Raw genomic sequence first — 12,757 nt, forward strand, 5'->3', positions numbered from 1 at the left:
AGATGTATTTTACTGAGCCATTAGTTCTTTTAGGGGATTAATTCTGAGGTACTCAGAAGATATGTTTAGAAAGATTTATTTTTCTACAAAATTTGTTCCTGGACTCCCACTTCCTTAATGAATGTTTAAACTTTAAATAAGCAAACTCTTTTCTGCACCACTGGAGAAATGAAAAAACATAACACAGATGAAGGAAAAGTTATCTGTATTTGCTTCTAAATTCTAGCAGAAGCAAACATCTACTCCAGGACATTTATTGACATTCTCAACATCATATACTCAACAAGGAATCAAGAATTTAATGATTAAAAAAAAAAACAAACATATTCAAGTTGTTGAAAATATGAACAGCTCTTAAATAACTTGATTAATGTGTTTTCTTTTACCTACTGTCTTAATTCTTGCTTTTAACTTTTAAAAAATTCATCCAACTTAGAATATTGCATACCTTAATCAGTCTTTACTAAGATTTTGTCTGTGCTTCATTTTTGGTTTACATGGTCCTTTCTTTCATAATTTTTTTTTTATTTATTCGTACAGAACTGGGGTACAGGCCAGAGATGCGGAGGGTGAGAGGCTTCACCAGAGACAGAGTGGGGAGCAGAACAGGCAGATCCACGAAGTACACTGCTGAGGGGAGCAGTGGGCGGGTCAGGAGAGGTCTGCCATGCCATGTGGTCACCTCCAGGGCAGGCGGGAATCGAACTCATGTGGAAGTGGTTTAAGATGCGGAGGGTGAGAGGCTTCACCAGAGACAGAGTGGGGAGCAGAACAGGCAGATCCACGAAGTACACTGCTGAGGGAGCAGTGGGCGGGTCAGGAGAGGTCTGCCATGCCATGTGGTCACCTCCAGGGCAGGCGGGAATCGAACTCATGTGGAAGTGGTTTAAGCTTCTTTGGGCCGTGCTTTAACCCACTGAGCCACCAGGGAGGGCCTCTTTCATAATTTTTACTGGAAAAAATTCTGTTGAGAGACGCCCAAGCTTTCAAAAATTTTCTGATGATTCTGTAAAACTGTTCCCAAACTGCTGTAGCCCTGCACATTCCTATTCATCTTTTCTCAACAATTTGGTTTTAGATTATTTTATCACTGATAATATCAGGAGTCTTTTGATATCTGGCATTTTTCTTTATATTTCCATGCTTAAACTTAAAAAATAAATTAAAATTTTCAAAAGCTAGTTTTAAAAAGTATCAAATATCTTTTTGGCCAAAATTCAATTTGTTTTACCCAGTTAGTTAATTTTCTTAGAATTTTTAGTCTTTTTAAGTCCTGGTGTCTACCAGGACTATTTAAAGTCCCCCACTTTCCCCACATACACCATTTGTTGAGATGACATGTACAGGATAAGTGTTTATTAAATGTTTTGTGTGATAGAAATACAGAGGCTAAGATTTTCATCTTAATGGAAGAAAGAATGTGTACAACTGTTAAGATTAAAAGTGTGGAGGGATCCTGGCCCTGAGGTTTCTTTATTAACTTTTATATGTTACTTTTGAAAACAAACTTAAGAGGAATTAATCCTGATATTTTTTCTTACAGAGTACTTACATGGTAAACTAGAGGAATATATAAAACAATTTTCTATAGTAAAAATAGTCAGACAAAGAGAAAGAAAAGGTCTGATTACTGCACGGTTGCTAGGAGCAACAGTAGCAACAGCTGAAACGCTCACATTTTTAGATGCACACTGTAAGTATTTATATATAGACACAGTTGTAACATTTCCCTTCCCCTCCCCTTTAATTTAAAAGGTAAGGAAGTCTGTTCTTTAAATGCCTAATTGCATTTTCTTTGACATCATTTTTAACTGGTGGTCATAACAATGACAGCCCAAGCAGCGCCCAGCTCTACATACAAATTTACTTTCATTTATAGAGTTCTTACCTCCTTGAGGTTTGAAGTTTCCTCAACTTTATGCCCACCAGTGATCCGTTTCCTCAGCAAGTTATCCTAGCCTAGGATTTTTTTCAGATGCTCATTCTCTTAAAAAAAAAAAAAAAAAAGTGTTGCCTTATTGTTCTTAATTCTTATACTTTAAAATGAATGAAAGCTTTGTTACCAGTCGTATCTTTAACTTTTGTCCTGGTATGCTTTTAATGCCATATTTTTCTTATTGAGCATTTCCTGTCCTAGCCTCCAAATCTTCAAATACTACTTCTTATGCTAAGTTATGCTAAATGTCTTTCCCCAGTATACTTTACTCTGGAAAACAAATTTTAAGCAACTCAGAATGCTTTGGGGCCAGTGGTATGGACCTCCAACAGCAAAAAACTGTTTTTGATCCATGTTCAATGCTGAATCTTACTTACTTTTTTCACCCTACTCCATCTCATCACAGGAAACTTTAACAAAACCTCCCCTACATAAATGGTCACAAAATAACTTTGTTATTCTCATTTCTCTGTAAACCCTTTTCCAAAAAAATATAAGGAAAAAAAAATCCTCAGTGTTTTCACTGAATTAACTAAAATTGTATTCTTACCAGGTGAATGTTTTTATGGCTGGCTAGAGCCTTTATTGGCCAGAATAGCTGAGAACTACACAGCTGTTGTGAGTCCAGATATTGCATCCATTGATATGAACACTTTTGAATTCAACAAACCTTCTCCTTATGGAAGTAACCATAATCGTGGAAATTTTGACTGGAGCCTTTCATTTGGCTGGGAATCACTCCCTGATCATGAGAAGCAAAGAAGGAAAGATGAAACTTACCCGATTAAGTAAGTTGATTGTGTTTAAGTTATGTGTATTTGACCATGAATGTACTTTTTCTATTTACAGTACTTGCATGCTAGCAAAATAAAGGACTCATATACTCTTTTTGTAGAGAATAGAACAGGCATTTATTTATGTGTTTACACATGATGTTATCAAGTAGGAAATAGTTAAGTCTATTTTTTTTTCCCTCATAATCATTACTAGAGAAACTTAAGCTTGTTAGAAGATGTACATTACTTTTTCTCCGCTGGGGAAAAACAAAGTACAGTTTCCCTCAAGAAAACAACTTTGAAGATAACATTTTAAATTTTTATTTATCTATGTGTAAACTTTGAAACTCTGGTATCTATGAATTCTATGCAGTTGCTCTTAAAATATGCTTTTTTTACTTATTTGGTTTTTATAACAGAATTTGAAAACAAATTATTTTTCAGAACACCTACTTTTGCAGGAGGCCTTTTTTCCATATCAAAAGAATATTTTGAATACATTGGAACTTATGATGAAGAGATGGAAATCTGGGGAGGTGAAAATATAGAAATGTCTTTCAGAGTAAGTTTATGAAGGTTGACCAAATATGTTCCAACTGGGCTGATACAGATTATCATGGATGGGTGTAGTCTTCCTATTTGGTATTCTAAAATTTACTTGTTAGAACATTTGGTATAAGGACATTTCTTTTTAAAATGTAGCTTAGTACATTCATTTGTTGCTGTCAATTCAATGTAACCAGAAGAGTCAGTTAAATGCCTGTGTCCAGGCAGTAACACCAATTAATACACTTGTAGCAACTGAATTCCAGCCAAGATAAATATAATTAAATCTAGTGCTTCAGGAAATGAGTTGATTATCAAGGGATTCAGAATGGAAAAACATTTATATATAATTTTAAAGAACATTGGACTTAACTCTTTGGATTAAATGAACCTTCCCCCAATACATATTAAAACTTAATATGAAAAATAAAACAAAGGCTTACGATGGATTCCACATGTACCTATTTGATTTCATGAGTTCATTTTTAATAGTGTTTTTGTCATTTTTCATTCATTAGGCTGAAATGTAGTAGAAAAATAACTGAACCAGAGGTTAGAAGACTTAAGTTTTGGCCCTGACTACATTACATAATGGCAGTGGCGATCTTAGCCAGATTTGAATTGCTTCAAGAGTCTTGTTTTATTCATTTCAGTGTTCCCAACCCTAATGCATGCTAGATCTCAAATACAGTTTTTTTAAGTGAACATATTCCTGAATTTACTCATTTGTTCAAAAAAAGAGAAATAAGATTACTTTTTCTTACATTAGCACATACTATTCAATATGATTTCATTTTAGATGTTCTGCTTAGTGATTATGGCAGAATAGATTATCAAGATATTTAAGAGAATAGATGTTAATGATATGGCATTTTTTAGAAATTGATGCAAATAAGTTATTTTTATTTTGTTATAATTGACATATAACATTAGTATCCAATAGAGAGCATGCTTATTTGATATTTATATATATTATGAAATGGTCACCATAATAAACTGAGTCTACATCATATACAAACATAGATACAAATTTTTTGTGTGTGTGTGATAAGAACAGATAAGTTTCAAATAGGGTTGAATTTCTCCTAACGACAAATTACTTCACAAGCTTAATAGATTGTACTTTGATAATAGTGACTACCTGGAATCATTTTCTTGATTAAAAATTGAATTTGTAAGCAATAGAGTCTGAGACACTTAGTCCAAGATTGTTAATTCATTCTATGGACATGAGAGCCTTGTTGCTCAAGTGAAGTAATCATTCAAGTTGTATAAGAAGATAGAAGTGGAAGGCAGAAGAACCTTTGTTCTTTATGTATATTAGAGAGCTACATACTTGTTTGTAAAAGAAAATAAATTTTTTACTTCCTCTTTATGAAAGATCTGGAATCACTATTTTGTTAAGTTGATTTCTGAAAAATAGGCTTTTGTTATCCTTAATGGTTGTACCTATTAGTTAAACCATTCTCATATTTAAGAATTTAAGTTGAGTTGTCAGGGGACAGAGACTAATTTTTAAGTTATAATAAATCATTTCTGTGGTTTTTTTTAATTGTTATCTTAAGGTGAACTTAAAAAAGTGACACTTTGACTTTACCAAAATACTGTAAATTTAAACAAATATCATTAATTATCAGGTATGGCAATGTGGTGGGCAGTTGGAGATTATGCCTTGCTCTGTTGTTGGACATGTTTTTCGCAGCAAAAGCCCTCATACCTTTCCAAAAGGCACTCAGGTGATTGCTCGAAACCAAGTTCGCCTTGCAGAAGTCTGGATGGATGACTATAAGAAAATATTTTATAGGAGAAACACAGATGCAGCAAAAATTGTTAAACAAGTAAGTTAGAGCTAAAAGATAAAAAAAAAGTGCATGCTAGGTTCACATATCCTTTTACTTATTTGAATTAACCCAAGTACAAAGCATTAAAAAAAAGTTATATTTGGGCCACTGAGGCCTGAGTTTGATCCCCAGTTCAATCCCAGGACTGGTAGCTAAGCCACACATGGCACAGCAGACCTGTCTTTCTCACCCACTGCTCCCCTCAGCAGTGTAGTAAGTAGATTTGCCTGTTCTGCTCCCCACTCTGTCTCTGGTCAGTCCTCTTACCTGCTGCACTTCTGTCTGGCCTACATCCCAGTTCTTGTATGCATAAATATAAAAAATGTTATATTTGAAACTTTTTTTTTAGCTCTAAAATTCATAACTTTTATTAATGTCAGCTTATTTTTTTTTTTTAGGAAAACCCCAGTAAACAGTTCTTTTTTTTTTTTAATTTAGGCATTCTATTTTATCTTTTTAAATATGGAAGAGAGTTTTTGTTACTGCCTTGGTTCAATAGGGTACTCTGGAAAAATAGGATTAAGTGGAACTTTTAATTGGCTTTAGGTAATATATTAACTCCTAAATTAAAGTACTAACTGACTATTTGAACTGGAGAGAAAAGCAATGTCAGAATGTGCAGAAGAATGAACTGAGATTCTCAAGGCCCTTCTTTTCCTCTTTTAAGTTCTGGTTCTACTACTCACATGAATCAGTGCTTCTCAGTGACCTTTGCAACCTGTTCAGGGAATGACATCCAACTCTTTGTAAGTCACAGTGCTGAGGCATATAATTGCATTAAAGGGCGTCAGCATTTTGACTGTCACAAAGGAAGTCAGGATGGACTTCCTGCTTCCTTCTTTCCACTGCCTTTTCTTTGCTCTCTACTGTCTCACTATAACTTGTCAGTAAGGTACAAAGGCAGAGCAAAACTGGGTTAGATCACTATCATTTTACCTATGGTCACCAAAACAAATTGGGCAGATTGTGTACTATGCAGGGTTCTTGGAGAAGGAGGAAAGCGGTGATAAATGCAGCTCATAGTTTTTTCCACTCTCAAAGGGTAAAAAGGGTAAGTGAGCCAGCAAACCCCTGTCTTTTACCACAGGGCAAATAGGTCTATGTGGTAAAATGCACAGTCTGGCCAGATGTCCTCTAAAGTTTCATACTTTTGCTAAATACCTGGGTTTACGGCATTAAAGTTGGCATAAAAAAATATTTACCTTAGTTGAAATGATAAGCTTTCCATATACTTAGGTATCACATATGATATATTTCTTTAAAATGTTGCCTTTAGACCAAGTATATTTTAAGGTTAATAATGCTTTTTAAAAATTAATTCCTTAAATAAAGGAAAATTGAATGCACTGATTTAAAAATTGCCTATTTCTACTAATATATTGTTGTTAGGATACTTTTTGAGGGTAAGTATGCTTTACATAAATTTATTTTACTTAAGTAAATAGAATACTTCTTTAAAGTAAATACATTTAATTAGACCAAAAAATATTATTCCCAACTATGTTGTGTTTTTGTGGTTTTGACTAGAGAAGAGAAAGAAATTACATGAGATATTGGCACTGTTACTCGATACCTGATTTCTCACACCTTGCTTTACAGATCTCTTTGAAGTATAAAATTGGGCTCAATTTTGGATGGTCTCATTATCATTTCTTTTTTCTATGGGGAAGGCTTGGGTAAAAGGAAGAATGAAAGAGCCCTATGTCAGCAGGCCATTAGTACTTGGTTTCCTTGAAGCCAGAAATGAGCAGGCAGACATACTTGTTGCCTGAAAGAGTGGTAAAAGCAGTTAAATTGCATCTTGCACTTTAGTGCTGGTTTTTTTTTTTAATGATATAATAAATACAGATAGCATTTGAAGTATTTTATGAGTGCTTTTTTGATTAAGCATTCCCTTCATTTTTCATCTTCCTCCAGAAATCATTTGGTGATCTCTCAAAAAGATTTGAAATAAAACACCGCCTTCAATGTAAAAATTTTACATGGTATCTGAACAATATTTATCCAGAAGTGTATGTGCCAGACCTTAATCCTGTTATATCTGGATATGTGAGTATTTTCCTGTTCCTTTTTGCTTAGTATACTTTTGCCACCAACATTTATGTGGTTCATGAAAAATTGTTGAAATACTTTCTGGTTTATTGCTTTTGAGAGTTTACTTTATTATTAATACTGCTTCCTGAAATAAATTGAAAAAATATATAAGCGACTAAAAAAAATATATATAAGCCATGTAAATTAAAATTTTTTTGCTTATAACTTGAAAATTTTCCTTTAGATTAAAAGCATTGGTCAACCTCTATGTCTGGATGTTGGAGAAAATAATCAAGGAGGCAGGCCATTAATTTTATACACATGTCATGGACTTGGAGGAAACCAGGTGAGCAATGCATTAAAAATCCTGACTTCTCATTAGCACTAAGAAACACACACATTGTTCCATATTTTAGAAATATCCTTAGATAGTTTTATATTCAGATAAGCTGTATGTGGAATGTGTTTAGATTGTTTGACAATTGATATCAAAGTTGTTATATACTTTGATTTTTTTACTCTAATTCTAAAAACTATTTGCAGTTGCTTACCAACTTAGTAGAGGCAAATGAAAAAAATAGTAGAAGAATGCTGTTTGGAATTAAAATATTAGATCTTCTATGAGGATCTTTGAAATTGGGTGTCTGTTGGGATGATAATTTTAAAACATTATACAAAAAGGATATATTTAACAGGATTTAGTAGCAATTGTATCAAGTGTTAATACCAAAAAAAAAAATCCTACATTATTTTTGCTTTCGTGGGTCAATAGTATTATTTCAGTGTGTTCTTAAAAGCTATCTGCTGTGCTTGATTCTCCTTGATGGGTGGCATCTCTACATTTTCCTACTCTTTCACAAATTACAACTGCATAGCATCAAATTTCACTATTTAGCCTACTTTGTCTGGAGCATGTATTAAAATATTATTTCCAGGTTGTTTTTTTTTTTTTTTATTGCTTCCTTGCCTTCTACAAGTTATCTCTTGAAAGTAATATACTCTCTCACTTGTTCATTCAACAAATGCATTGGGTGGCCCTTGCATACCAGGTACAAGCAATGTATATTCCAGTTCCATCAGGAAGTCTATGGTTCCAAACCTGCAGTTACAGTCAGTGATAGGCATCTAGGGTAAAGCACTCAGGGTGCTCGCCAGGTCTGCAGGAAGGCATCTGCATCATACTGGCTGTCATACAGCTTTCTGGCAATGATAACATTTTTTGGAAGTTATTTAGGAACCTGTGAAGTAGCATGTGGAAATGAGAATGGAATGAGGAGCTGGCATGTCTTTTTTTTTCCCTGAGAATTGCAGGTATCTTGGTGAAGTAGTGTCCAGGATGTGTATGGAGGATGTGTCCTGAATTAACTAATCATGATCTCTTATTTTGGCAGGATGGGACTTCTGGTAGTTAGAAGAAAGGATGAATGTAGCTCCTAATCCATACTCCTCCATGTTTCTTCCTATCCATTAGCCTCAACTTACTCAAGTTCTATTCTTTATTCATCTAACCCAATCAACCTAGCAGATGCTGAAAGGTTATTCTGTTCTATGTTTAAGTTAAAATTTTGAAATTGGGTGGACACACATATACTCCACACATATAATATATGCACACATACCTATAGCTACATCCATATATACCTGTGAAGGTATGTGTGTGTATATGTGTATATATGTATATATACACACATACACACAGGCATATATACATGCATGTTTGTATATGCCAAGTTAGAATTTTTCTTTTCCCTATTTATATTTTTAAATATTTCCATTCTTTTAGAAATAATACCAGACAGCATTAGGGAAACATTGCCTTATTTCTAAAACTCTTATATTAAAGGAAAATATTAATGAATTTATCTCAAACTTCCTCTAACATTATTGTAGTTTATTGTAAAAGTTGGTATATTTTATACATTATTTTATTCTGTTTTTCTGCTATTGCCATGTAGATTTTAGTTTTATCTGTAAAATCATTTTTCCATCATAAATAGACTATAGTTGCTTTCAGAAAGTTTGCAATGGAGAAGTGATTCATATATTCTTTCAACAAATATTTGTTCAGGCCCTGCAGTGTAACTTATACCATTAAGCATTGAAAAAGACAAAGTTCTTGAGCCTGATGATCTTTTCTTGTAGAAGGAAAGGAAAATATACATATGTGATTTGGGGTATGAATACAAATTAAGCTGGACAGGGGATAATGTGTATGTGGGAGGTGGTTATTTTAGGAGTTCAGAAGGACTTCTTTGAGAAGGTGCTGTTGCAGTAGAGGTGAAGGAGTTGAGAGGAGAAGCATGTGCCAAGAGGAAACCGTCTAGGCAGGGGCGGCAAAGTGCCAGGGGCAGGTACACAGAGCAAGCGGAGAGCCAGTGTGACTGAAGCACAGGGGTCCAGGAAGAGGGCTGAGAAATGTAGTCAAACCTGGTCATGGGAGGCTTTGCAGGCTTCATTAATGAGCTTGTACTAAATTCTGAGTGTGACAGAAGCCATGAGAGGTTTTGAGCAGAAGAATCATATTTTCTAAAGGTCAATATTTTCAGCAGATAACTGCCTTCTCTAACACATAGCCTTTGATTTTATTTTCGTTTATTTCCTTTACTTTTATTGCAATCAAACAGTGAATTTAAACTACATTGCAAAGATTATTTCCTTGAGTGCTCAATATTTCTGGGAGACCATATAACCTGACTTTCCCCCATGCTCTTTTTCTATTATTTTGACTACATAATAAAGCTCTTATACCATAAAGCTCCACTGTAACAGGATCTGTGTATGCCATGTCAAAAAAATAAGTATTTTGATGATGTCACTAAATTGGCTAAGGGACTGATGACACTGAAGCTTAAGGCACTATTGCTTAATAACTCTTACTGCTTTGCTTTTTCTGCTTTCTCTTTAAGGGTATTTGTCCTAGTTCTGAATTAATATATCTCCAATGTTCGTAGCTTGCAAATTACATATTCTTCTTTGTCACCCAAATATTTTCAACTATTTTATACTCCTTATAATTTCCCTTTTAATCACTTCTTAAAAAAAATGGAAGTAAAATAATCGATACCCTTTCTTACCATCTCTGCAATCCAGAGGTTCACCTTTTTTAGAGCTGTGTGGCTTGAGAGAAGTTTTCATGATCTAAACCTGTTTTCCTCCAGTGTCTCCCTATGAAGGATTGTCAGTTATAAAAATGACTGATATTTTATTTGTTGAAAGAGATAAATGAAGGGTGAGACTAAAACCAGGGGAGGTCATGATATATGATTCTGTGAATTAAGCTGTTTGTGATATGTCTACTTGAGTACACATCAGAGGCTTAGAACAGTTCCTGCCTAGCCTATAACAAGATCTTACTACATATCATTAGTATATCAGCACCATCAAATATTTTATTTGTAATGGATGTTATTACTAGATACATTACCTAGTTTTGGTTTGTGGGGAAGATAACTAGCTACATACATAGTTTCAGTAGAATGCTAGAAATGTTGTCTTTGATTGACTATGAGAACCTGAAGAATATAATTTTGTGCTTTAGACCAAATTCAGGCAAAACCAAAGGAAGGTAAAATTGAGTTGGTTTTAAAAAATGAAAAGCAGTTAGCTAGACAGAGAAGGACCAGGATATTCTAAATGGAGCACAGAGACTCAAAGTCTTAGAGTCATGGGTAAGTTTGTTCTCCCTTGGTAGAAATGTGTAAAAGGAGGATAGGATAAAATTTAGGCAATGGCTGACGAGACATTGAATATGAAAGACTTCATGTACCAATTAGGAATGTTGACTTTATCTTAGCAAATGTTGTGACTCACTGAGGAAGGAGAGGAAGAGGAATCAAATCAATTGTTATAAAAGTCTAACTGGAGCAGAATGGGTTGGCTTATATGAACAGAAACTAGAGGTTATGGGAGTTGTTATAGTAGAGATCCTGAGGACCTCAGCAAGAGAATTGAGAACACAAAAGTCAGGACATGTGGGATGGTAGCATTTTAGAGGAAAATTCAGTCATGCTAAGAGACTAAATAATGGATGCAGGGGGAGGAAGTAGTGTCAATAATAGCAACAATAACTAAAATATACTGATTATTTCCCATGTACCAGTTATTGTTTTAAGTATCTTACCTATATTAGTCCATTTGTCATCATACCCCTCTGGGGTAGTAGATATTAAATTACCCATTTTACAAGTGAGCAGACTAAGCCATGAAAAATACCCAGTTTAAATATTTCTGGGTTAAATGAAACTAAATGAGATGAATAAGAGAGAAAGAATACTTGTAGGGAGTAAGAGGGAATTAGTGTGCTTACTACAATTTCCAGATACTGGAGTAGTTGTCATTCTCCATCTACCTGATAACTTCCAATGTCTGGTTGGGAAAAAAACGACAATACATTCTTCATTATCAACCTGCCTGTGAGTTTAAGTTGGAGAGATTATAGTATTTTATGGTAAAAATTCAGTATATCTTTTTGATACCTATTTTTAAAATACATTACCTTTTTAAAGATTTTATTTACTTATGCATACAGAAATGGGGTACAGGCCAGTAGTGCAGGGGCTGTGAGAGGATTCACCAGAAACAGAGTGTGAAGCAGAACAGGCATAATGACAAAGCATACTGCTGAGGGGAGCAGTGGGCGAGACTGGAGAGGTCTGTTGTGCCGTGTGGATCACCTGTAGGGCAGGGATTGAGCTCACACTGCAACAGCCACAGCTTGGCTTAGATTCTCAGTGCAGCGCACTCAAATGGGCTGAGCCACCAGCGAGGGCCTAAAACATATTATTTTATTGAAATAGACATGGCATATCATTCAGCAAGTTGCTGCTTTAAAAAAAAAAAAAAAGATTTATTTTTATTTATGCATACAGGAATTGAGGTGTAGGCCAAAGGGAAGGGGTGGGGTGAGAGGATTCACCAGAGACAAAGTAGGGAGCAAACGGGCAAATTTACTGAAAGACAAGGCTGAGGGGAGCAGTGGGTAAGATGGGGGAGGTCTGATGCTCCCTGTAGGTCACCTCCCTAGCTGGGATGAAACTCAGACAGCAGTGGCTAAAAATAGCTGAATAGCACTGAGACTTTAACTCCTGCACCACCAGGGATGCCTGCATTGCTGTTTTAAAAAAGAATTGTTCCATTATACACAACAAGCCTAGCTGGTGCTTTTGTCAGTAATCACATTCTTCCTTTTGTAGTACTTTGAGTATTCTGTTCAACGTGAAATTCGGCATAACATCCAGAAGGAACTATGTCTCCATGCTGTTCAAGGTCCCGTTCAACTGAAGACATGTACTTACAAAGGTCACAAGACAGTGGCCATTGGAGAACAGATATGGGAGATCCAGAAGGTACTTCAGTATAGTTAATTCGCCCTTTTCTGTAATTATTTTAATTAGCTCTCAATATTTATCTGGGAAAATGCATGAAACACAATATATTAATGTTAGAATTTCTTTGCTTTTATCTTTAGCTTTGTGTCTCCCAACATGATAAAAAAGAATGCATTATGAATTAAATACTCCTAAGAGCAAAATCATTATAAAGTCGCTTAAAGCATAGATTTATGCAGATAATCACTTCTATGAATTATTAATAATAGTTGCCCATATTTGTCTTTTTTTTTTTTT

At 34.7% G+C, this 12,757-nt stretch overlaps 1 protein-coding gene across 1 annotated transcript in view; it reads left to right on the top strand.

The window, feature by feature from the left end:
- Positions 1-12,757, top strand: part of GALNT3 (polypeptide N-acetylgalactosaminyltransferase 3) — a 21,828-nt gene that overhangs the window by 7,096 nt on the left and 1,975 nt on the right. Inside the window, exons 3-9 of the mRNA XM_012724868.1 lie at positions 1,544-1,693; positions 2,490-2,724; positions 3,157-3,274; positions 4,896-5,096; positions 7,017-7,148; positions 7,378-7,479; positions 12,326-12,478. Coding sequence (XP_012580322.1) covers positions 1,544-1,693; positions 2,490-2,724; positions 3,157-3,274; positions 4,896-5,096; positions 7,017-7,148; positions 7,378-7,479; positions 12,326-12,478 — 1,091 coding nt within the window. The remainder of the gene's footprint in view (positions 1-1,543; positions 1,694-2,489; positions 2,725-3,156; positions 3,275-4,895; positions 5,097-7,016; positions 7,149-7,377; positions 7,480-12,325; positions 12,479-12,757) is intronic.

The sequence above is a fragment of the Condylura cristata genome, unplaced genomic scaffold, assembly GCF_000260355.1.
Source record: "Condylura cristata isolate star-nosed mole 26May11 unplaced genomic scaffold, ConCri1.0 scaffold00002, whole genome shotgun sequence".
NCBI classification, from domain to species: Eukaryota; Metazoa; Chordata; class Mammalia; order Eulipotyphla; family Talpidae; genus Condylura; species Condylura cristata.